The 24,656-nt window shown below is 49.8% G+C and overlaps 1 protein-coding gene across 1 annotated transcript in view; it reads right to left on the reverse strand.

Annotated features, from left to right (window-relative positions):
- Positions 1-321: 321 nt before the first annotated feature.
- myo10 (myosin X) overlaps positions 322-24,656 on the reverse strand; it is a 204,671-nt gene continuing 180,336 nt past the window's right edge. Inside the window, 12 exon segments of the mRNA XM_033040061.1 lie at positions 322-588; positions 2,418-2,609; positions 5,567-6,022; positions 9,659-9,770; positions 11,447-11,583; positions 12,856-13,060; positions 13,732-14,029; positions 14,320-14,443; positions 15,639-15,796; positions 19,254-19,448; positions 20,840-20,982; positions 24,512-24,602. Coding sequence (XP_032895952.1) covers positions 322-588; positions 2,418-2,609; positions 5,567-6,022; positions 9,659-9,770; positions 11,447-11,583; positions 12,856-13,060; positions 13,732-14,029; positions 14,320-14,443; positions 15,639-15,796; positions 19,254-19,448; positions 20,840-20,982; positions 24,512-24,602 — 2,378 coding nt within the window.

Here is a 24,656-nt window from a genome sequence, read left to right on the forward strand (position 1 = left end):
TCCCAGAGAGAACCAGCTTGCCCCGTCCGTCCAAAGACGTCGAGAGCTCTGGCAGCCTCACCGATTCAGCAGGTTAATATTTGACTTTGTGTCCTCTTGCGGCACCTCATTGTTCAAAGCAGCCTCTGTACGCTCGTAGCTGGGAACGTCTTACTGTAAGGCACCTTTGTTAAGGCAGTGTGTGTGTGTGTGTGTGTGTGTGTGTGTGTGTGTTAAGGCAACAAGGCAAATGCGCGATCAAGATCAGAAGTCCTGAGGGGAAACGTCGAGGGAAAAGACGACGCTCTTTCTCGCCTCTGGTTGAAATATCCCGGCGTTTCCTCACCAGAGCGAGCGGGCTCTCCAATTGTCCACATCCGACGTTGAATATGGCTTAGATTGAGCACCGTGGAAGGGTAGAGTCTGCAAGCTAAAGGTAGACTGACTGATGGGAGGGGGGGTGGGGGAGTTCCAGGCCGCCGGCGTTGGCGGACTCCCGCGTGGACGAGCTCTCGCGGCGCGCTAACTGCTCGCCGAGCAAGGGGAACTGTAGCGACGTTTCACAATCATGCTGATGTAGGCTTTCATCAGCCTGGCCAGGTCCACCACCTGCAGAAGTAAACAACACAGTTTTTTAGTGCAGGCAGGAACTGCAGACGCTGGTTTAAAATCAAAGATCGACACAAAAGGCTGGAGTAACTCAGCGGGACAGGCAGCATCTCTGGAGAGCAGGAATGGGTGACGTTTCGGGTCGAGACCCTTAAGGGGGAAGCCATTTAGAACGGAGACGAGGAAACACTTTTTCACAAAGAGTGTTGTGAGTCAAGGGGGGGAAGTCATGGAAGCCTTACCCCATTACTCAAACCTCACGTCAAAAGACTCAGCGTTGAAATTTGTCAAACAAGTCAATGCCGTGGTAAAAGCTAGCTTCTTCCAGCTTTGGACGATAGCTAAAATAAAACAATTCCTCCACTTTGATGACCTCGAAAAGATCATCCACACATTTATCTCCTCCCGCCTAGATTACTGCAACTCCCTTTACGCTGGCGTCAGCCAATCTTCCCTGTCCTGCCTGCAACTGGTCCAAAATGCCGCGGCGAAACTCCTGACCGGCACCCGAAAAAGGGACCACATCACCCCGATCCTGGCCTCTCTCCACTGGCTCCCTGTGCGGTTCTGAATAAATTTCAAGCTCCTTTTTTATGTTAACGGGCTTGCCCCCACCTACATCAAAAGGCTGCTTACCCACCACACCACCTCCAGGTCCCTCAGATCGGCCGACTTGGGGTTACTGAACATCCCGCGGTCTAGGTTTAAGCTCAGGGGCGACCGCGCCTTTGCGGTTGCAGCTCCTAGACTGTGGAACAGCATCCCTCTTCCCATCAGAACTGCCCCCTCCATCGACTCTTTTAAGTCGAGACTAAAAACTCATCTTTACTCTCAAGCCTTTCCTGACGTCCTCTGAGGGAGGGCTGTATGTATGTATTTATGTATGTACTTAATCTATGAACCAATGTTGTATAACATTAGTACCTCCACCAATGTAAAGCACTTTGGCCAACGAGAGTTGTTTTTTAATTGTGCTATAGAAATAAAAGTGACTTGACTTGACTTGAGGTAAAGCAACAAATGTAGCATTTCTTGTGGTTGAAAGGAAAGTGCCCGGAGAGGGGGTGGTGCAGGTGGGAAGGGAAGGATTGACCAGAGAGTTACGGAGGGAGCGGTCTTTGCGGAAAGCTGACAGGGGAGGAGATGGGAAGATGTGGCGAGTGGTGGGGTCACGTTGGAGGTGGCGAAAATGTCAGAGGATTATTTGTTGTATGTGACGGCTGGTAGGGTGGGGGGATGGGGAGTGAGAGCAGAGTTACGGGGTATAGAAGAGACCCTGGTGAGAACCTCCTCCCCTTCTCAGCTCTCCCTCAGCCCACTAGCTCCACCTCTTCCGTTTCTAGATGCTGCCTCACCCGCTGAGGTGAAGGCGGGTTCTCTGGATGCTTTCAAGAGAGAGCTAGATAGGGCTCTTAAAGATAGTGGAGTCAGGGGATATGGGGAGAAGGCAGGAACGGGGTACTGATTTGGGGATGATCAGCCATGATCATGTTGAATGACGGTGCTGGCTTGAAGGGCCGAATGGCCTACTCCTGCACCAAAAACAACACATTACAACAATCGGGTGAGGCAGCATCTATGGAGCGAAGGAAATAGGCAACGTTTCGGGTCGTTTCGAGTTTCTCCAGCATTTTTGTCTACCAGTGGAAAGACAATACACGATTACAATCGATCCGTTCACAGTGTACAGATACATGATAAGGGAATAACGTTTAGTGCAAGGCAAAGCCAGCAACGTCCAGTCAAGGATAGTCCGAGGGTCACCAAAGAGGTGGATAGTAGTTCGGCATTATACCCCGTACGTGATCCAGTTAAGCACCAGGTTTTACCTCGGTGGTGTCAAACAACAGTTCCCTCTCATCGACCACAATCTTGTAGGTGGTGGAGTGCGGAGCGCCAAACGAGCGGATATTCTCGTACGGGAACGTCTCCAGCGGCCTGGCCTCTCTCCTCTTGTACACGGACACAGAATCGGCACAGACGCCCAGCCACAGCTCCTGGGGGAAGCCACCTTCCTTACACTGTAACACACAACACCGCCAAGTATTATAGACAATAGACATTTGACCCTTCGAGCCAGCACCGCCATTCAATGTGATCAAGGCTGATCATCCCCATTATTATTCCGTTAACAATTTATTATTAACAGCGAAGCACTTTAGTTTATTGTCACATGTGCCGAGGTTTTAGTTTAGTTTAGTTTAGAGAAACGGGTCCTTTGGCCCACTGGGTCCGCGCCTGCCAGCGATCCCCGCACATTAACACCATCCTACACCCACTAGGTGGGTTTTTACAGCTTTTTACATTTTTACGATTACGATTTTTACATTTATACCGAGCCAATTAACCTACAAACCTGCACGTCTTTGGAATGTGGGAGCAAACCGAAGATCTCGGAGAAAACCCACTTGGTTCACGGGGAGAACGTACAAACTGCGTACAGACAGCGCCGGTAGTCGGGATCGAACCCGGGTCTCCGGCGCTGCATTCGCTGTGAGGCAACAACTCTACCCCTGCGCCACCGTGACTGCCCCTTTGCTTAGTTTAGTTTAGTTTGGTTCAGTTTAGAATATTGTCACGTGTACCGAGGTACAGTGAAAGGTTTTTGTTGCGTGCTAACCAGTCAGCGGAAAGACAATACGTGATTACAAGCAAACTATTTACAGTGTACAGATACATGATGAGGGAATAGCGTTTAGTGCAAGGTAAATAATAATAATAATAATGGATGGGATTTATATAGCGCATTTCTAATACTCAAGGCGCTTTACATCGCATTATTCATTCACTCCTCAGTCACACTCGGTGGTGGTGAGCTACTTCTGTAGCCACAGCTGCCCTGGGGCAGACTGACAGAGGCGTGGCTGCCAATCTGCGCCTACGGCCCCTCCGACCACCACCAATCACTCACACACATTCACACACATTCACACACAGGCAAAGGTGGGTGAAGTGTCTTGCCCAAGGACACAACGACAGTATGCACTCCAAGCGGGATTCGAACCGGCTACCTTCCGGTTGCCAGCCGAACACTTAGCCCATTGTGCCATCTGTCGTCCCCGTAAGGTAAAGCCAGCAAGGTTCGATCAAGGATAGAACGAGGGTCACCAATGAGGTGGATAGTAGCTCAGCACTGCTCTGTTGTTGTCATCGAGTGACACAGAGTGGAAACAGGCCCTTCGGCCCAACGCCCACACGCGTTTGGTCCCTATCCCTCCAAACCTGTCCTATCCATGTACCTGCCTAATTGTTTGTTGGTAGAATGGTTCGGTTCCCTGACAACAGCTGGGAAGAAACTGCTCCTGAATCTGGAGGTGTGCGTCCAGAGGGAGTGACCGGGGTGAGACTGGTCCTTGATTGTGCTGCTGGCCTTGAAGTGTAGATGGAGTCAATGGAAGGGAGTTTGTACCGAGGTACGGTGACATACGTTCTGTTGCGTGGTATCTGGTCAACGGAAAGATTATACATCGGACAGCGCGGTGTCACAGCGGTAGAGTTGCCGCCTCACAGCGTCAGAGACCCGGGTTCTATCCTGATTACGGGTGCTGTCTGTACGTTCTCCCTGTGACCGCGTGGGTTTTCACCGCTTGCTGTGGTTTACCCCCACACCCCAAAGGCGCGCACGTTAGTAAGTTAATTGCCTTTGCTATTCTTGCTATTGAGGGAGTGCAGCGTAGGTTTACAAGGTTAATTCCCGGGATGGCGGGACTGTCATATGCTGAGAGAATGGAGCAGCTGGGCTTGTACACTCTGGAGTTTAGAAGGATGAGAGGGCATCTCATTGAAACATATAAGATTGTTAAGGGCTTGGACACGCTAGAGGCAGGAAACATGTTCCCGATGTTGGGGGAGTCCAGAACCAGGGGCCACAGTTTAAGAATAAGGAGTAAGCCATTTAGAACGGAGATGAGGAAACACTTTTTCTCACAGAGTGTGGTGAGTCTGTGGAATTCTCTGCCTCAGAGGGCGGTGGAGGCAGGTTCTCTGGATGCTTTCAAGAGAGAGCTAGATAGGGCTCTTAAAAATAGCGGAGTCAGGGGTTATGGAGAGAAGGCAGGAACGGGGTACTGATTGGGGATGATCAGCCATGATCACGTTGAATGATGGCGCTGGCACGAAGGGCCGAATGGCATACTCCTACACCTATTGTGTATTGTCTATTGTCTAAATGGTATTCCCTTATCATGTATCTGGAGACTGTAAATGGCTCGATTGTAATCGTGTTCAAGAGGGAACTGCAGATAAAGCTGGAAAATCGAAGGTAGACAAAAATGCTGGAGAGGCAACATCTATGGAGCCAAGCCAACATCTTCGCTCCATAGATGCTGCCCCACCTGATTGTAATCATGTGTTGGATTTCCGCTGACAATAGACAATAGACAATAGGTGCAGGAGTAGGCCATTTGGCCCTTCGAGCCAGCACCGCCATTCAATATGATCATGGCTGATCATCCCCAAATCAGTACCCCGTTCCTGCCTTCTCCCCATATCCCCTGACTCCGCTATTTTTAAGAGCCCGATCTAGCTCTCTCTTTGAAGCATCCAGAGAACCTGCCTCCACCGCCCTCTGAGGCAGAGAATTCCACAGACTCACCACTCTCTGTGAGAAAAAGCGTTTCCTCGTCTCCGTTCTAAATGGCTTACTCCTTATTCTTACTGGTTAGCTTTTCACTGTACCTCGGTACACGCGACGTTAAAAGGGACAGTTTTTACACTTTATAATCTACGGACCCATCTCCAAAATTATGTTATTGGTAATTTATTTTTTATTTTTTATTTTTTCTCTCTCTTTTCTTTCTATAGCTGTATCTCTCAAAATCTATTAAAAAATAAAATAAATAGAAGCTGTGTTAATATGTAATTGTGTTTTGGTTATGATATGCATATGCTTCTAATAAAAAAACAATAATTTTTTAAAAAGGGATAGTTTCCGCGCTGTATCTCCGCACTACAATGTCACGGACTTGTCGATATTCACCTCCACATCAAACAGGGTGGAGCCGTAGCCGGGCCACTCTCTGACGAGGGCCATGTACTTGGCCATGGCCTGCTCTTGGCTCAGCCCCTGCATCTTCCTCCACTTGTCCTCGATGTTGACCTTGGCCGACGACACCTCCTCCTTCACCCACATCTCCACCATCTGCTCGTCCTCCGACCTGGAGCGGCCGAGGGAGGACGCCCGGAAGCTTCGCCGCAGCGTCCCCTCCAGGAAGCTGGCCCGCTTCCGCTCGCCCCGGTCCCCGGTGGGGGAGAAGGTCCTGGTGGACTGGCTGATCCGGGCCTTCACCCTCTCCGTCGGGAACACGGCGTCCATCTCGGGCAGCGCGGACTCCGGCGAGTGGTCCCCCTGCAGGAACTGGAGCCTCAGCGCGGCCAGGTACTGCAGGCTCTCCTCGGGGGCTGGGTAGTGGCCGCGGATTACTGCCTCGTGAGCCTGCAGTCAAAACACACACACACACACACACAGAAACACGTCAGTGTGGGGGCCAGAGAGATGTTGTCACAGCTGGAAAGGGTGCAGAGAAGATGTTAGTAGCAACCAACTGTAGATGCTGCTTTACGCCAAAGAGCGCGGGTCAGGCAGCATCTGTGGGGAACATGGATAGGTGACGTTTCACAGAGTGCTGGAGTAACTCAGCGGGTCAGGCAGCGTCTCTGGAGAACATGGATAGGTGACGTTTCACAGAGTGCCGGAGTAACATCACCCATTCCTTCTCGCCTGAGATGCTGCCTATACCACTGATTTACTCCAGCATTTTGTGTCTATCTATAGATATTTACAAGGATGTCGCCAGGACTAGAGGGTGTGAGCTATAGGGAGAGGTTGAGCAGGCTGGGTCTCTATTCCCTGGAGCGCAGGAGGATGAGGGGTGATCTTTTACAGAGGTGTGGAAAATCATGAGAGGAATAGATCGGGTAGACGCACAGAGTCGCTTGCCCAGAGTAGGGGAATCGAGGACCAGAGGACATAGGTTTAAGGTGAAGGGGAAAAGATTTGAGAGGAATCTGAGGAGTAACTTTTTCCACACAAAGGGTGGTGGGTGTATGGAACAATCTGTGTGAAACGTCTCCTCTCAACCCCATGTTCCTGCCTTCTCCCTTCGGCCCCACAATGTCTGTGCCGAACATGATGCCAAGTTAAACTGATCTCTTCTGCCCGCACGTGATCCATATCCCTCGATTCTCAGCATCTCCACGCGCCTATCAATACACCTCTTAAACTCCACTATCATATCTGCCTCCACCACCACCCCTGGCACCGCGTCCCAGGCACCCACCGCCCTCTTGTGTAAAACATTTCCCCCTCTGTCATATGCTGAGAGAATGGAGCGGCTGGGCTTGTATACTCTGAGAGCTTGTATACTCTGAGAGGGGATGTTATTGAAACATATAAGATCATTAAGGGTTTAGAGGCAGGAAACATGTTCCCGTTGTTGGGGGGAGTCCAGAACCAGGGGCCACAGTTTAAGAATAAGGGGTAAGCCATTTAGGACTGAGACGAGTAAACATTTTTTCTCACAGAGAGTTGCAATTTGAGAAGGAGAAGGTTAAATCGGAAGTGTCAGTGATGCAGTTGAACAAAGGGGACTATGAAGGCATGAGGGAGGAGCTGGCCAAGGTAGACTGGAAAGTGATCCTGGCAGGAATGACGGTGGAACAGCAATGGCAGGAATTTCTGGGCATGATCCGGAAGACGCAGGATCATTTCATTCCAAAAAGGAAGAAAGATTCTAAGGGGAGTAGGAGGCAACCGTGGCTGACAAGAGAAGTTAGGGATAGAATAAAACTAAAAGAAAAGATGTATAACACAGCAAAGAGTAGCCGAAAGCCAGAGGATTGGGAAACTTTCATAGGACAACAGAAGGAAACAAAATGGGCAATATGGGCTGAAAAGATGAAGTACGATGGGAAGCTGGCCAGGAATATAAAGCAGGACAGTAAAAGCTTCTTTAGATATATTAAGGGGAAAAAAGTCAAATGTGGGTCCCTTGAAGGCAGACACGGGTGAAATTATTATGGGCAACAAGGAAATGGCAGAAGAGTTGAATAGGTACTTCGGATCTGTCTTCACTAAGGAAGACACAAACAATCTCCCAGATGTACTGGAGGACAGAGGATCTAAGGGGGTAGAGGAACTGAAAGAAATTTTCATTAGGCGAGAAATAGTATTGGGTAGGCTAATGGGACTGAAGGATGATAAATCCCCTGGGCCTGATGGTCTGCATCCCAGGGTCCTCAGGGAGGTGGCTCTAGAAATAGTGGACGCATTGGAGATCATTTTCCAATGTTCAATAGATTCAGGATCAGTTCCTGTGGATTGGAGGATAGCTAATGTTATCCCACTTTTCAAGAAAGGAGCGAGAGAGAAAACGGGGAATTACAGACCAGTTAGCCTGACTTCGATGGTGGGAAAGATGCTGGAGTCAATTATTAAAGAGGTAATAATGGGGCATTTGGATAGCAGCAAAAGGATTAGTCCAAGTCAACGTGGATTTATGAAAGGGAAATCATGCTTGACTAATCTTCTGGAATTTTTTGAGGATGTGACAAGTAAAATGGATGAAGGGGTGCCAGTGGATGTAGTGTATCTAGACTTTCAGAAAGCCTTTGATAAGGTCCCGCACGGGAGACTGGTGACTAAAATTAGAGCACATGGTATTGGGGGTAGGATGTTGACATGGATAGAAAATTGGTTGGCAGACCGGAAGCAAAGAGTAGGAGTGAACGGGTCCTTTTCAGAATGGCAGGCAGTGGCGAGTGGAGTGCCGCAAGGCTCGGTGTTGGGGCCACAACTGTTTACCATATATATTAATGATTTGGAAGAGGGAATTAGGAGCAATACTAGCAAGTTTGCGGATGACACAAAGCTGGGTGGCAGTGTGAACTGTGAAGAGGATGTTAGGAGGTTGCAGGGTGACCTGGACAGGTTGAGTGAGTGGGCAGATGCGTGGCAGATGCAGTATAATAAAGATAAATGTGAGGTTATCCACTTTGGCTGCAAAAACAAGGGGGCAGATTATTATCTCAATGGGGTTAGGTTAGGTGAGGGGGAGGTACAGCGAGACCTGGGTGTCCTTGTACACTGGTCACTGAAAGTTGGTGTGCAGGTACAGCAGGCAGTGAAGAAAGCTAAAGGAATGTTGGCCTTCATAACAAGAGGATTTCAGTATAGGAGTAATGAGGTTCTTCTGCAGTTGTATAGGGCTCTGGTGAGACCACATCTGGAGTATTGTGTACAGTTTTGGTCCTAATTTGAGAAAGGACATCCTTGTGATTGAGGCAGTACAGCGTAGGTTCACGAGATTGATCCCTGGGATGGCGGGACTGTCATATGAGGAAAGATTGAGAAGACTAGGCTAGTATTCACTGGAGTTTAGAAGGATGAGGGGGTATCTTATAGAAATATAAAATTATAAAAGGACTGGATAAGCTAGATGCAGGCAAAAAGTTCCCAATGTTGGGCGAGTCCAGAACCAGGGGCCACAGTCTTAGAATAAAGGGGAGGTCATTTAAGACTGTGGTGAGAATACACTTTTTCACCCAGAGAGTTGTGAATTTATGGAATTCCCTGCCACAGAGGGCAGTGGAGGCCAAGTCACTGGATGGATTTAAGAGATAGTTAGATAGAGCTCTAGGGGCTAGTGGAGTCAGAGGATATGGGGAGAAGGCAGGCACGGGTTATTGATAGGGGACGATCAGCCATGATCACAATGAATGGCGGTGCTGGCTCGAAGGGCCGAATGGCCTCCGCCTGCACCTATTTTCTATGTTTCTATGAGTGTGGAATTCTCTGCCTCAGAGGGCGGTGGAGGTCGGTTCTCTGGATACTTTCAAGAGAGAGTTGGATAGGGCTCTTAAAGATAGCGGAGTCAGGGGATATGGGGAGAAGGCAGGAACGGGGTACTGATTGTGGATGATCGGCCATGATCACATTGAATGGCGGTGCTGGCTCGAAGGGCCGAATGGCCAACTCCTGCACCTATTTTCTACGTTTCTCTGTTAAGCTGGGGCCAAGCATGTACTCTGCCACTGAGCGACGTCCACTGCCCAAACCTTCTCATGGAATTACCTGTTCAAACATGAAGGCAAATTCCACGCTGTCCTTCGGTACGTTTTCCATGTCAAGGAAGCAGTAGAGTTTGAAGTAGAACGCCCACGAATCTCCCGACGTAGCAACCGCCCTGGATGTGGGAAGAAAATGAGCGGCATTATTCAACGGTTCACAGGGTGGTGAATCTGTGGGATTCTTTGCCACTGACGGCTGTGGAGGACACAAGTCAGCGGATATATTTAAGGCAGAGATAGATAGATTCTTGATTAGTACGGGTGCCGGGGGTTATGGGGAGAAGGCAGGAGAATGGGGTTGAGGAGGGAGAGATAGATTAGCCATGATTGAATGGCAGAGTAGACTTGATGGGCCGAATGGCCTGAATCTTTTCCTATCCCTTATGACATTAGGTGCCCGGGAATGGTGGGAAGACACTTCCTTTCCATAGATCAGCTGCAAACAGCTGGAAGGAGGATTATAAGGTGGCACCGTGGCGCAGCGGTAGAGTTGCTGCCTCACAGCGCCAGAGACCCGGGTTCGATCCTGACTACGGGTGCCGCCTGTATGGAGTGTGTGTACGTTCCCCCCGCGACCCACGTGGGTTTTCTCCGAGTGCTCCGTTTTCCTCCCACACTCCAAAGACGTGCAAGTTTGTCGATTAATTGGCTTGGTGTAAATGTAAATTGTCCCTGGTGAGTGTGGGATAACTTTCGTGTGCGGGGATCGCTGGTCGGCGCGGGCTCAGTGGACTACAGGGCCTATTTCCGCGCTGTATCTCTAAACTACAAACTGAAGTAAAACAAACTAACACTCCAAAGACGTGCGGGTTTGTGGGTTAATTGGCTTCTGTGAATTTACCACATTGCATAGTGACTGGTCGAGGAAGGGGTGTAACACAGAACTAGTCTGAACGTGCTGGTCGGCGTGGGAACGGCGGGCCTTTAACTGTGCTGTGTCAAACCGGATGCCAGAGCGGGCTGCAGCTGTCCCCGGTGCCCGATCGGGCTGCGTTAGTGCACGCACCACGCGATCCGACGCGCTTGAAGTCGCATTTTGCCCGTGACCTAAAATGAGTTTAACACCCCTGTTCTGAGAGTAAGAAATAAGCCCTTCAGGCCAAGCCGTCTATGCTGACCAAGGTGCCCCATCTATACCACAGGTACATGGATAGGACAGGCTTGGAGGGAAATGGGCCAAGCAGGCAGGCAGGACAAGTGTAGATGGGATATGTTGGGCGGTGTGGGCAAGTTGGCCGGAAGGGTGTGTTTCCGCACTGTATCACTCTATGACTAGGGACTATTTACGGGGCTATTCAATAGACAATAGACAATAGGTGCAGGAGTAGGCCATTTGGCCCTTCGAGTCAGCACCGCCATTCAATGTGATCATGGCTGATCATCCCCAATCAGTACCCCGTTCCTGCCTTATCCCCATATCCCGACTGCTATTTTTAAGAGCCCTATCTAGCACTCTCTTGAAAGCATCCAGAAAACCTTCTGAGGCAGAGAATTCCACAGACTCACCACTCTCTGTGAGAAAAAGTGTTTCCTCGTCTCCATTCTAAATGACTTACTCCTTATTCTTAAACTGTGGCCCCTGGTTCTGGACTCCCCCAATATCGGGAACATGTTTCCTGCCTCTAGCGTGTCCAAGCCCTTAACAATCTTATACATTTCAATGAGATCCCCTCTCATTTTTCTAAATTCCAGAGTATATAAGCCCAGCTGCTCCATTCTCTCAGCATATGACAGTCCCGCCATCCCGGGAATCCACCTACACGTCCCAACATGAATAGAGAGTGATACTTACTTTTCAAACTTTGCCAAAATATCGACCACAACAGTTCTGCTTTCAATTGCTTTGTCCGTCGTGCCCTTGTGTTCGAAGAGGGCAAACATATTTCTACTGTACTCCATGCCTAACCCACGCATCAGCTTCTCAACAACCTGGAGGAAACAAAACAGTCTCAATTTAGTTTAGTTTCAGGATACAGAGTGGAAACAGGCCCTTCGGCCCACCGAGTCTGCACTGACCGGCAATCCCCCGCACACTAACACTATCCTACGCACACACTAGGGTGGCGGTGCGGAGAGGCGGCGCCGACTTTATCATCGGGAGCCTGGGAGCGCCAAACCGGCGCGGCCTTGTCGGCTTCGGCAGCCGCGGGCTCCAACCAGGAAGCGGCCGTTCCAGGTGGCCCAGCCGCCGAAAGGACTCTCCCGACGCCGGGGCAAGACCACCCGGTGAGAACGGCCAGGGACATCGGACCTCCGTAGAGGCAATTGCGGTGGCCTCAATAGGCCTGACTTTGGGGTGGACATGGGGTGGGGACTGGACATTGTGCCTTCCCCCACAGTGCTATCCACTGTGGGGGGATGATTTTTTTGTCTAATTGTAGTCCTGTAGGTCTGTGTCCAAGATGGCTGCCGTGAAGGGAGAGTGGACGCTGGCGCGCTTTGGCTGCCGCTGCTCTCTCTTCATATTGTGTTTTTGATTTTCTGTTTTTGGATTGAATTCTGTTTTTAATTTGTGTCTCTGTGATGTCTTTATTACTTGTTCTATTCCGATTATATGTTTTTATTCCGATTACTATGTAAGGTGTCCTTGAGATGTTTGAAAGGCGCCCATTAAATAACATTTATTATTATTATTATTAGGGACAATTTACATTTATACCGAGCCAAAAAAACCTGTACGTCTTTGGAGCGTGGGAGGAAACCGAAGATCTCAGAGAAAACCCACGCAGGTCACGGGGAGAAACGTACAAACTCCGTACAGACAGCGCCCAGAGTCGGGTTTCTGGCGCTGTAAGGCAGCAACTCGACCGCTTTGCCAACGTGCTATTTTCCCCAAAAGTGTTATTTAATAAATTACACATTTACCATAAAGACTTTTATTTTACGTTGGAACGAGATATTTATTTTGTTCTCCACAGATGCTGCCTGACCCGCTGAGTTACTCCAGCACTCTGTGAAACGTCACCTATCCATGTTCTCCACAGATGCTGCCTGACCCGCTGAGTTACTCCAGCACTCTGTGAAACGCCACCTATCCATGTTCTCCACAGATGCTGCCTGACCCGCTGAGTTACTCCAGCACTCTGTTTCCTTTTTGCCCACTCTACTAATTTAACGCTAGGGCTGGTCCACATTTGGGTGTGTTCCAGGAGAGAGCAGAGCAAGGTGAAGCTGCCAAGCTTGCCCGCACGTTGTCCTTACCTCCCCGGCTGTGGTGTGGGAGTTAATGGTGATCTTACAGGAGCCTCCCCCGTGGCAACACACCGTCGTGGTCATCTCTTGCCTGTTGATCAAGGCGACTATTTCTTCCCGAGAAGGCACGTACTCTCTCGTTTTGGTTTTCTTCAGAGATTCGTAGACGAACGTCGCGTATTTTTCAACCTCACCGGGAAATTGGTCTCGTATCCTGGATAGTGAAGCAAATAGCAATGGCCGATGAAACGTTTAGTTTAGTTTAGTTTCCGGATACAGCGAGGAAACAGGCCCTTCGGCTCACCGTGTCCGCACCGACCAGCGATCCCCGCAAACTAGGGTTGCCAACTGTCCCGTATTAGCCGGGACATCCCGTATATTGGGCTACATTGGTTTGTCCCGTACAGGACCGCCCTTGTCCCGTATTTGACCGTGCACCATTCGGCCCTTCGAGCCAGCACCGCCATTCAATGTGATCATGGCTGATCATCCCCAATCAGTACCCCGTTCCTGCCTTCTCCCCATATCCCCTGACTCCGCTATTTTTAAAAGCCCTATTTAGCTCTCTCTTGAAAGCATCCAGAGAACCTGCCTCCACCGCCCTCTGAGGCAGAGAATTCCACAGACTCACCACTCTCTGTGAGAAAAAGTGTTTCCTCGTCTCCGTTCTAAATGGCTTACTCCTTATTCGTAAACTGTGGCCCCTGGATCTGGACTCCCCCCAACATTGGGAACATGTTTCCTGCCTCTAGCGTGTCCAAACCCTTAATAATCTTATTTGTGTGTGTCTTGTTAATTGTGTTTTTTTTGTTCTATGACTGCAGAAACCAAATTTCGTTTGAGCCTCATTTGGTGCATTGTATTGTACGGTGTATTGCTTTGTACCTCTTGAGGTGGAACTTGAGGTAGCGAAGGATTGAGCGGCAGGGCAGGAAGGTGCAGGACATGCAGGTGAGCAGCTGCCAGTTGCGCAGGTGTGCCAGGCTGTCGGGGTGCGGGGCCTTGGCGGTCTGTTTGATCAGCTGGCAGTACAGCTCGTCGCGCAGCGGCCGCAGATCCTGGCCCGTCTGTAACACGCCCTGGACAATGGGCACGGGGTCGGCCACCGACTCCATCTGCTGCAGGGCGTTGAAGAGCTTGATGGCCTCCTCCTGGAGGCTGGTGTAACCCTTGTCCTTCAGCACTGCAGAACAAAACACACACACGCGCAACTCAGTGGAGTTTTAGTTTACTTTAGTTTAGAGATACAGCACGGAAACAGGCCCTTCGGCCCACCGGGTCCGCGACGACCAGTGATTCCCACACACTAACACTGTCCTACACCCACTAGGGACAATTTTTACAATTACCCAGTCAATTAACCTACAAACCTGCACGTCTTTGGAGTGTGGGTGGAAACTGGAGCTCCTGTTTCCACGCTGTGTTTATAAACTAAACACAAACGTGGCAGAAGAAAATGTACTTCATACTTACGACTTAGATTGATATCTCCGTAAGGCAGAGGAAGTAGGGGGGAGTGCAGGGGATGGTGTGTGTAGCGTAGAATCGGGTTTCTTTTGTAGATTTGTTCCACAACTTCATTATTCAGACAGTTTTCCTGAAATACAGAATAGCAGATGGAATTAAATTGCTTTCTCAATAGACAATAGGTGCAGGAGTAGGCCATTCGGCCCTTCAAGTTGGTCCCAAAGCAGGACGCAAAATGCTGGAGTAACTCAGCGGGACAAGGCAGCATCTCTGGAGAGAAGGAATGGGTGACGTTTCGGGCCTATTTGGCATCTTACCATATGGAACACAGAAGCAAGGGAGGAAAAACAAATATTATGAGAGGAATAGATTGGATAGAAGAACAGCGTTTAGAGTATTGTGTTCAGTTCTGGGCGCCATGTTATAGGAAAGATGTTGTCAAGCTGGAAAGGGTTCAGATAAGACTTACGAGAATGTTGCCAGGACTAGAGGGTCTGAGCTGTAGGGAGAGGTTGAGTAGGCTGGGTCACTATTCCTTGGAGCGCAGTAGGATGAAGGGGGTGATCTCATAGAGGTGTACAAAATCATGAGAGGAATAGATCGGGTAGACGCACAGAGTCTCTTGCCCAAAGTAGGGGAATCGAGGACCAGAGGACATAGGTTTAAGGTGAGGGAGGGAAAGATGTACTAGGAATCTGAGGGGTAACCTTTTCACACAAAGGGTGGTGGGTGTATGGAATGAGCTGCCGGAGGAGGTAGTTAAGGCTGGGACGATCACAACTTTTAACAAACAATTAAATTGGTACATGGATAGGACAGATTTAGAGGGATATATATTGGCCAAACGTGGGCAGGTGTAGATAGGGCATGTTGGTTGGTATGGGCCGTGTGTATGTGTAGGAAGGTGTTAATGTGCGGGGATCATAGAAACATAGAAAATAGGTGCAGGAGGAGGCCATTCATCCCTTCGAGCCAGCACCGCCATTCATTGTGATCATGGCTGATTGTCCCCTATCAATAACCCGTGCCTGTCTTCTCCCCATATCCCGTGACTCCACTAGCCCCTAGAGCTCCATCTAACTCTCTCTTAAACCCATCCAGTGACTTGGCCTCCACTGCCCTCTGTGGCAGGGAATTCCACTAATTCACAACTCTCTGGGTGAAAAAGTTTTTTCTCACCACAGTCTTAAATGACATCCCCTTTATTCTAAGTCGGTGGTCGGTGCGGACTCGGTGTGCCGAAGCTGTAGCTGTAAACTAAACTAAACCAAATGATGGGGAGAGAGCGTTATACACAGATACAAACTCGTCAGAAATCCCCTCACCTTGATGTCCTGAATGAGTTGCTGTGTGGGCGTGTCGATGGGCGGTTTGGTGTCGATGACGTTCTGGACTGCATTTGCCCATCTGGTGGCTTCATTCATTAGCTTGGTGTAAAGGCGGTAGCAATGCTTACGTCCGTAGACCGTGACGTTCCAGTAACCTGCCGACCCACAAACAAATATGCCATTAAAAACAGACGTCTCGACCAGAAATGTCACCCATTCCTTCTCTCCAGAGATGCTGCCCGTCCCGCTGAGTTACTCCAGCATTTTGTGTCTATCTTCGGTTTAAACCAGCGTCTGCAGTTCCTTCCAACACATTAGGGAAAGAGTTATACAGACGGACAGCGCCGAAACTGGTCTCCAAATAGTGAATGGCCTGGATAGAGTGCATGTGGAGAGGATGTTTCCACTAGTGGGAGAGTCTAGGATCAGAGGGCACAGCCTCAGAATTAAAGGACGTACCTTTAGGAAGGAGATGAGGATGAATTTCTTTAGTCAGAAGGTGGTGAATCTGTGGCGTTGCCACAGAAGGCTGTGGAGGCCAAGTCAACGGATATTTTTAAGGCATGTGTTGCAATGCTGGGGCTCTATAAGGCGCTGGTCAGACCGCATTTGGAGTATTGTAAGTGGTTTTGGGCCCCATATCTGAGGAAGGATGTGCTGGCTCTAGAGAGGGTCCAGAGGAGGTTTACGAGAATGATCCCAGGAATGAGTGGGTTAACATATGATGAGCGTTTGTTGGCACTGGGCCTGTACTCGCTGGAGTTTAGAAGGGTGAGGGGGGGGGATCATTAAAATTTACTGAATAATGAAAGGCCCGGATAGATTGGATGTGTGGAGAGGATGTTTCCATTAGTTTTCAGAGTCTAGGACTAGAGGTCGTAACATCAGAATAAAAGGGTGTTCCTTTAGGAAGGAGATGAGGAGGAATTTCTTTAGCCAGAGGGTGGTGAATCTGTGGAATTAATTGCCACAGACGGCTGTGGAGGCCAAATCAGTGGATATTTTTACGGTAGAGATAGATAGATTCTCGATCAGTACGGGTGTCAGGGGTTATGGGGAGAAGGCAGGAGAATGGGGTTGAGAGGGAGAGATAGATCAGCCATGATTGAACGGCGGAGCGGACTTGAAGGGCCGAACGGCCTGATTCTGTTCCTGGGTCTTATGATCTAAGATATAACTGATTGATTGATTGAAGGATACCGCGTGGAAACAGGCCCTTCGGCCCATCATGTCTGTGCTGAATACGATGCCAAAACCAACTCCTATCTGCCTGCCTGTGATCCATATTCTAGCCTTCCCTGGATGTCCACATGCTAATGTGTATAACTATCGTATCTGCCTCCACCACCACTCCTGGTAGCGCGTTCCAAGCACCCGCCACACTCTGTGTAAAAAAAAAAACATGCCCGGCACATCTCCTTTAAACTTGTTATTCCCACTCACCTTTCAGCTATGTCCTCTAGTCTTTGACATTTTCACCCAGGGAAATGGTTCTAACTGTCCACCCTAATTGTGCCTATATCATCGTCGATATATGTCCTTCTGGTCCCCGTTTAACCTCATGTTCCAGAGAAAACAATCCAAGTCAGTCCAACCCCTCCCGGTCACTAGCGCCCCCTAATCCAGCCGTCATTCTGGTAAACACCCTCTCCAGGTATGTTCACTAGAGCTCAGTTTAGTTTTAGTTTGGAAGTATAGAAACAGGCCCACTGAATCCGCCCCGACTAGGGTCGCCAACTTTCTCACTCCCAAGAGAAGGGACGAACGGTCAAAATACAAAGGACAAATTCCCGACGGCGATTCGTTGTCAGACTCGGCCGTGGCTGGGTGAATGATGAGTTGGCCCTGGGTGCTGGACTGCACACAAAGCCCAGCCGGCGGGGCCAGCTGAGGAGTTTTGGCCCGGGGGCCGCGCAACATCGCTCACGCAAAGTCCGGCGCCCCGTCCAACTCATGAACCGATGATCGGCCGTGAGAAGGAGGGGTGGTGGTGGTGTCGGCGGTAAGCCAAGGTCGGACAGCTAGCCGGGCTGCCGACCAACCGACGGGGCCACGGGCGAGGCGCTGCTGCTGCTGCTGCTGCACTCCATGGGCTGCACTACGTCGGGACCGGTGAGGCGGGGCCGGACGCGGCGCTCCGACCCGACAGTCCCCTCGACCCGAGTAGTAGCGGTCAAATACGGGACAAGGGCGGTCCTGTACGGGACAAACCAATTTAGCCCAAATATACGGGATGTCCCGGCTAATACAGGACAGTTGGCAACCCTATCTCAGACCAACAATCACCCCATACACTAGCTCTCTCCTAGACACTGGGGAAAATTTACAGAAGCCAATTAACCTACACGCCTACACCTATCTTTGGATTGTGGGAGGAAACCGGAGCTCCCGGAGAAAACCCACGCGGTCACAGTGAGAACGTACAAAGAGCGCCCAAGGTCAGGATCGAACCCGGGTCCCTGGCGCGGTGAGGCAGCGGTTCTACCCGCTGCGCCACAGTGCCGCCTCCCGTAACCTGGCGGAAATACCACAGAGACAAAACTACGGGGACATAAGGTCATCAGACTAGGAGCAAAATGAGGCCATTCGGCCCATCAAGTCTACTCCGCCATTCAATCACGGCTGATCTATCTCTCCCTCCTAACCCCATTCTCCTGCCTTGTCCCCATAACCCCTGACACCTGCACCAATCATGTACCTGTCAATCACCACCTTAAAAATATGCATTGACTTGGCCTCCACAGCCTTCTGTGGCAAAGAATCCCACAGATTCACCACCCTCCGATTAAAGTCACAGTCATAGAGTTATACAGGGTGATACAGTGGTGAAACAGGCCCTTCAGCCCAACTTGCCCATGTCGGCCAACATGTCCTAGCTACATTAGTCCCACCTGCCTATGTTTGGTCCATATCCCTCTAAAATCTGTCCTATCCATGTACCTGTCCAACTGTTTCTTAAACATTGCGATAGTCTCTGCCTCAACTACCTCCTCAGGCAGCTTGTTACATACACCCAGCACCCTTTATGTGAAAAAGTTACCCCTCAGATTCCTATTAAATCTTTACCGCTTCACCTTAAACCTATGTCCTCTGGTCCTCGATTTCTCTACTCAGGGCAAGAGACTCCGTGCATCTGCCCGATCTATTCCTCTCATGATTTTATACATGAGTATAAATAGTGTAAGTGAACTGGGATGGAAGTCACATTCACTGGAATTTAGAAGGATGAGAGGATATTTTTTACAAACATATAAAATTCTTAAGGGATTGGACAGGCTAGATGCAGGAAAAATGTTCCCGATGTTGGGGGAGTCCAGAACCAGGGGTCACAGTTTAAGAAGAATGGAGTCGGCCATTTAGGACTGAGATGAGGAAAAACGTTTCCACCCAGAGAGTTATGAGTCTGTGGAGACCAATTCACTGGATGTTTTCAAGAGAGAGTTGGATTTACCTCTTAGGGCTAAGGGGATCAAGGGATATGGGGAAAAGGCAGGAACGGGGTACTGATTTTGGATGATCAGCCATCATCACATTGAATGGCGGTGCTGGCTCGAAGGGCCGAATGGCCAACTCCTGCACCTATTTTCCATGTTTTTATGTTTCCATGTTTACCTGTCTCCTTAAAGATCTTCTCCTCGGGCTGCAGGACGGAGCAGAGGTTGTTGAGGACCAGCGTCCCCAGCTTGGCCGTGTTTCTCTCGCACGTCCGGTAGTAATCCAGCGAGTTGTAGGTCAGCACAAACCAATGCTTCTTCACCTTCAGGGAGTTCCCTTTCCCACCGCTTTTCACCTCTTTTTGTAGCCAACCTGGACAGGGACAGGAAGGTAGTTCAGTGTAGTAGAGTATAATGTAGTGTAGTGCAGTGTAGTATTGTATAGCTCAGTATAGTAGAGTGTAGTATTCTATCGTCTCCTTTGGAGGCGTGGGTTCAGATCCCACTTCTGACACCACGTTGTGAATGATCCACTGCAACACACATGGTGAAACATACGTCTTTATTCCATTCAGAAATACAGAACATTCAAACTGCCAGCAGGCTGACCTCGTTAGTGTGGTACCGTGTAGTACCGTAATACCATGTAATGGGTGGCATGCATATATGTGTAATGGAGATTATAAATGGCATGGATTATTAAGGGTTAATCTACAATAGTTTAGTTCAGTATAGTATGGTGCAGTATAGTACAGTGTAGTGTAGTATAGTTTAGCTTAGTCTAGTTTACCAACAGAGGACAACAGAGGAGGAGGACTGAACTTTGGTGCCTTCCCTCACAGTGGGGAAACTTTGATCCCGCTGTGTGGGGATGTTTATGTTAACGACTATATCGTGTTCTGTGTTCTTTATTTTATTCGTATGGCTGTATGGTGACCACACATTTCACTGTACCAATTGGTGCATGTGACAAATAAATGTCTCTTGTATAGTATAGTATAGTTTAGTACAGTTGAGTATAGTTTAGTTTAGCATTGTTCAGTTTAGTACAGTTCAGTATAGTTTAGCTTAGTATCGTTTAGTTCAGAATAGAATAATTTGGTATGGTTTACATAGAAACATAGAAAGTAGGTGCAGGAGGAGGCCATTCGGCCCTTCGAGCCAGCATCGCCATTCATTGTGATCATGGCTGATCGTCCCCAGTCAATAACCTGTGCCTGCCCTCTCCCCATATCCCTTGACTCCACTAGCCCCCCTATAGCTCTATCTAACTCTCTTGTTTAGTGTAGTATAGTTAAGTTTAATATTGTATAGTTTAGAATATAGTTTAGTTTAGTATAGTTAAGTTTAGCATTGTTTTGCATAGTTTGCTGTAGTTTGGTATGGTTTAGTATAATAGTTCTGTTTAATTTAGTATAGGCTGGTTAGGTTCAGTATAATCTACTTCAGTATAGTTCAGTTGAGAAAAGTTTATATACTAGTATAGTATAATTAGTATAGTTTATGATCGCTGGTTGGCACGGACTGGGTGGGCCGAATGGCCTATTTCTGCACTGTATCTAAAAGTCTAAAAAAGTCAAATTTAAGGCAGCGTCTGTGGAGAACATGGATAGGTGACGTTTCACAGAGTGCTGGAGTAACTCAGCGGGTCAGGCAGCATCTGTGGAGAACATGGATAGGTGACGTTTCGGGACAGAACACCTGGCATAATGTACGGCACGGACATTGTGGGCCAAAGGGCCTGTTCCTGTTCTCTGCTCTTACCTCTGACAATGAACTCCTGTCCCTCCACCCTGGTGTCACCTTTGACCCGCTGCAGTAACGTTATCCAGTGATGCATTTCCTCGGGCGTGTCGGCGTTGCAATGCAAAATGCGATTTGCAGTAATGATCACAAACGAGTTGGGCCTGCAACGACAAGCGTGCATGCGTGATGCGCCAGTGGTGTTCGTAAGGCCGTAAGTTCATAAATAGGATAGGAGAAGAATTAGGCCATTCAGCCCATCAACTGGGTGGCACGGCACAATGGAACAGGCGACCGTCGATTTTTACAGCATCTGCAGTTCTTTCTTAAAAAATGTATAATCCAAAATGCTTTTATTCAAAACAAACAAAAATACAGAGTGGTAACACGATGAAAGGCTGCCGATATTGGCGGTTCACAAACAAACAGTTATCACAAGGGTCTCGGCCTGAAACGTCGCCTATTTCCTTCGCTCCATAGATGCTCCCTCACCCGCTGAGTTTCTCCAGCATTTTTGTCTACCTTCGATTTTCCAGCATCTGCAGTTCTTTCTTAAACATTAAAATGTCGGCAACTTAATCAACAATACATAGACATAGAAACATATAAAATAGGTGCGGGAGTAGGCCATTTGGCCCTTCGAGCCTGCACCGCCATTCAATATGATCATGGCTGACCATCCAACTCAATACCTGCCTTCTCTCCATACCCCCTGATCCCATTAGCCACAAGGGCCACATCTAACTCCCTCTTAAATATAGCCAATGAACTGGCCTCAACTACCTTCTGTGGCAGAGAGTTCCAGAGATTCACCACTCTCTGTGTGAAAAATGTTTTTCTCATCTCGGTCCTAAAAGATTTCCCCCTTATCCTTAAACTGTGACCCCTTGTTCTGGACTTCCCCAACATCGGGAACAATCTTCCTGCATCTAGCCTGTCCAACCCCTTAAGAATTTTGTAAGTTTCTATAAGATCCCCCCTCAATCTTCTAAATTCAAGCGAGTACAAGCCGAGTCTATGCAGTCTTTCTTCATATGAAAGTCCTGACTTCCCAGGAATCAGTCTCAGGAATCACTCAACGCCCCCGTGGCGACCAGCGTTCACGGACGGCTTCCAGAGTCCCCGTGGACACCGCGTGTTCCCGCTGCAGGGACAGGCGGGCACCGACGTAGGCCCGGTAAAGGGGCAGGCGATCGGTCGCCTCTGGTGTGACCGTCGACCGCCCGCTGCCTGGACCCGCGAACGAACGGCCATCTTGACCGGGCCCAGGAGCAGATCGACAGGGAGACTCCCCCCCACCCCCCTCCCACCCGACCCTTCCCCCTTCTGTACCGAGTGACCAAAGATCAGGAGCGTGCTGCTAAAAGGCAGCCAAAACTTGAGGAGCAGCCCCCCTTCAGATACTCGTACACGGGGCTGCAACCTTCCCGCACTGCACGTACGCATGGAACACGGTCTCTTCCTCGCCGCAGAAGTGCCAGGCGGCGGGTGAGTCCGTGAACCAACTTAAGAATCTGTTGCACGCCAGGGCCATGTGCAACACTCTCCACCCCAGGTCCCCGATGTAAAGGGGGAGGACTCCCTTGTAGAGAGACCTCCACTGGGGACCGCTCCCTCCATCAGGTGGTAACACAGACTGCTAAGGTGTGTCGGGACGGGAGACGAGGGCAAGGAATTGCAGAGTGTGCAGGAGCGGCCTGTACAGTACGCGCCTCTCTGCGGCACGGAACGGCACGCTGGGCATCGCGGACAGGCGGCTCATGTTGCTTGGGGGAGCGGGGGGTAAACTCGGCCGGAATCGCTCCACGCACACGCCTCTCCTCGATACCCGCCATGACAGGGAGAGGACTGGCCACCCTCACAGCTACAACATCCCCCCCCTCCCCCTGTGGAGAAGTCCCCTGGCTGAAGGTGACCAGATTCCTCTCTCTGAGTAGATCACGATAAAAGCCAGGTAACTCCCGCCCAGCGCATCGACTGATGCCCGCTGCCGGGAGCCGTGTGTCCTCCTGGAGGCAGCGCCCCCTGGCGGACAACGTACGTCGCCAGCACATGCCATCCAGGAGGACACTCGGAATACACAAACCTCCGCAGGGTCCTGAAACAGAGAGCCGCCACCTGGATACGGACGCAGACCAGCGCCTGACCGCCCTCCTCCAACCGGAGACTCGGAACCCTAGCAGAGAACCAGTGGTTCCTCTCTCCCCAGAAGACGTTCACCAACCTCCTCTGGATCATGGTGGCAAAGATAGAGGGCGCGATGAGAGGGGATCTCATTGAAACATATAAGATTATTAAGGGCTTGGACACGCTAGAGGCAGGAAACATGTTCCCGATGTTGGGGGAGTCCAGCACCAGGGGCCACACAGTTTAAGAATAAGGAGTAAGCCATTTAGAACGGAGACGAGGAAACACTTTTTCTCACAGAGAGTTGTGAGTCTGTGGAATTCTCTGCCTCAGAGGGCGGTGGAGGCAGGTTCTCTGGATGCTTTCAAGAGAGAGTTAGATAGGGCTCTTAAAGATAGTGGAGTCAGGGGATATGGGGAGAAGGCAGGAACGGGGTACTGATTGGGGATGATCAGCTATGATCACATTGAATGACGGTGCTGGCTCGAAGGGCCAAATGGCCTACTCCTGCACGCATTGTCTATTGTGTATTGACCAGAGTGGCCAGCCGGTACCACAACATAGAGGCCATCAGCTGGTTTAAGTCCAGCGCCCTCCCCCGGTAAGAGAGCATGCCAAGGCGGCCCGACCAGCGCCCCAGCCAGGCGACGACTTTCGCCTCTAGCTCCTGAGAGTTTGCCGGCCAAGCCCCCTCAGTGGGACTCAGGTAGACCTCCAGGTAGAGGAGGTGCGTGGTGCTCCACGTATAAACTGTCATCTCCTCCGGCAGGGAGTCCAATGCCCACTGACCCACCGAAAGTCCGGAATACTTATTCCAGTCGATCCCGACTACGGGTGCTGTCTGTATGGAGTTTGCAAGTTCTCCCCGTGACCTGCGCGGGACCTGCGCCGATCTATGCCTTCTCCCCATAACCTCCCGACACCCGTACTAATGAAGAATCTATCGGCCCTCATCTGTGGCAATGAATTCAACAGATTCACCACCCTCTGACTAAAGAAATTCCTCCTCATCTCCTTTTGAAGGTATGTCCCTTTATTCTGAGGCTGTGACATCTGGTCCTAGACTCTCCCCCTAGTGGAACCATCCTCTCCACGTCCACTCTATCCAGGTCTTTCACTATTCGGTAAGATTCAATGAGGTCCCTCCTCATCTTTCTAAACTCCAGCGAGTACAGGACCAGTGCTGTCAAACGCACATCATATGTTAACCCACTCATTCCTGGGATCATTCTCGTAAACCTCCTCTGGACCCTCTCCAGAGCCAGCACATCCTATACACAAAATGCTGGAGAAACTCAGCGGGTGAGGCAGCATCTATGGAGAGAAGGAATTGGCGACGTTTCGGATCGACATCCTTCCTCAGATATGGGGCTTCCAGACTTGATCACGAGGGTAAAGATCGGGCAGAGAGGAGTGAGCTAGCACGCAGGAGCTTTTACTTTCATATAAAACCTTCTGATGTTTGGGAAAAATAGTGCCATTCATCCCCATAGCAGTGGGAAATATGGGACACTGTCCTGCAAATGACAGACAAAGAGTAGCTGGAAACATCATCAAATACTTTACCTGTCTGGGCAGTCTGACGCACACACCGAGTCTATCAGACCCACATCCAGTGTTCCCTGCAGAGAGAGAGAGAGAGAAGGAGACAGAGAGCAGAGAGAGAGAAGGAGACAGAGAGCAGAGAGAGAGAGGGAGACAGAGAGAGGGG

Source organism: Amblyraja radiata, chromosome 2, assembly GCF_010909765.2.
Source record: "Amblyraja radiata isolate CabotCenter1 chromosome 2, sAmbRad1.1.pri, whole genome shotgun sequence".
Taxonomy (NCBI): Eukaryota; Metazoa; Chordata; class Chondrichthyes; order Rajiformes; family Rajidae; genus Amblyraja; species Amblyraja radiata.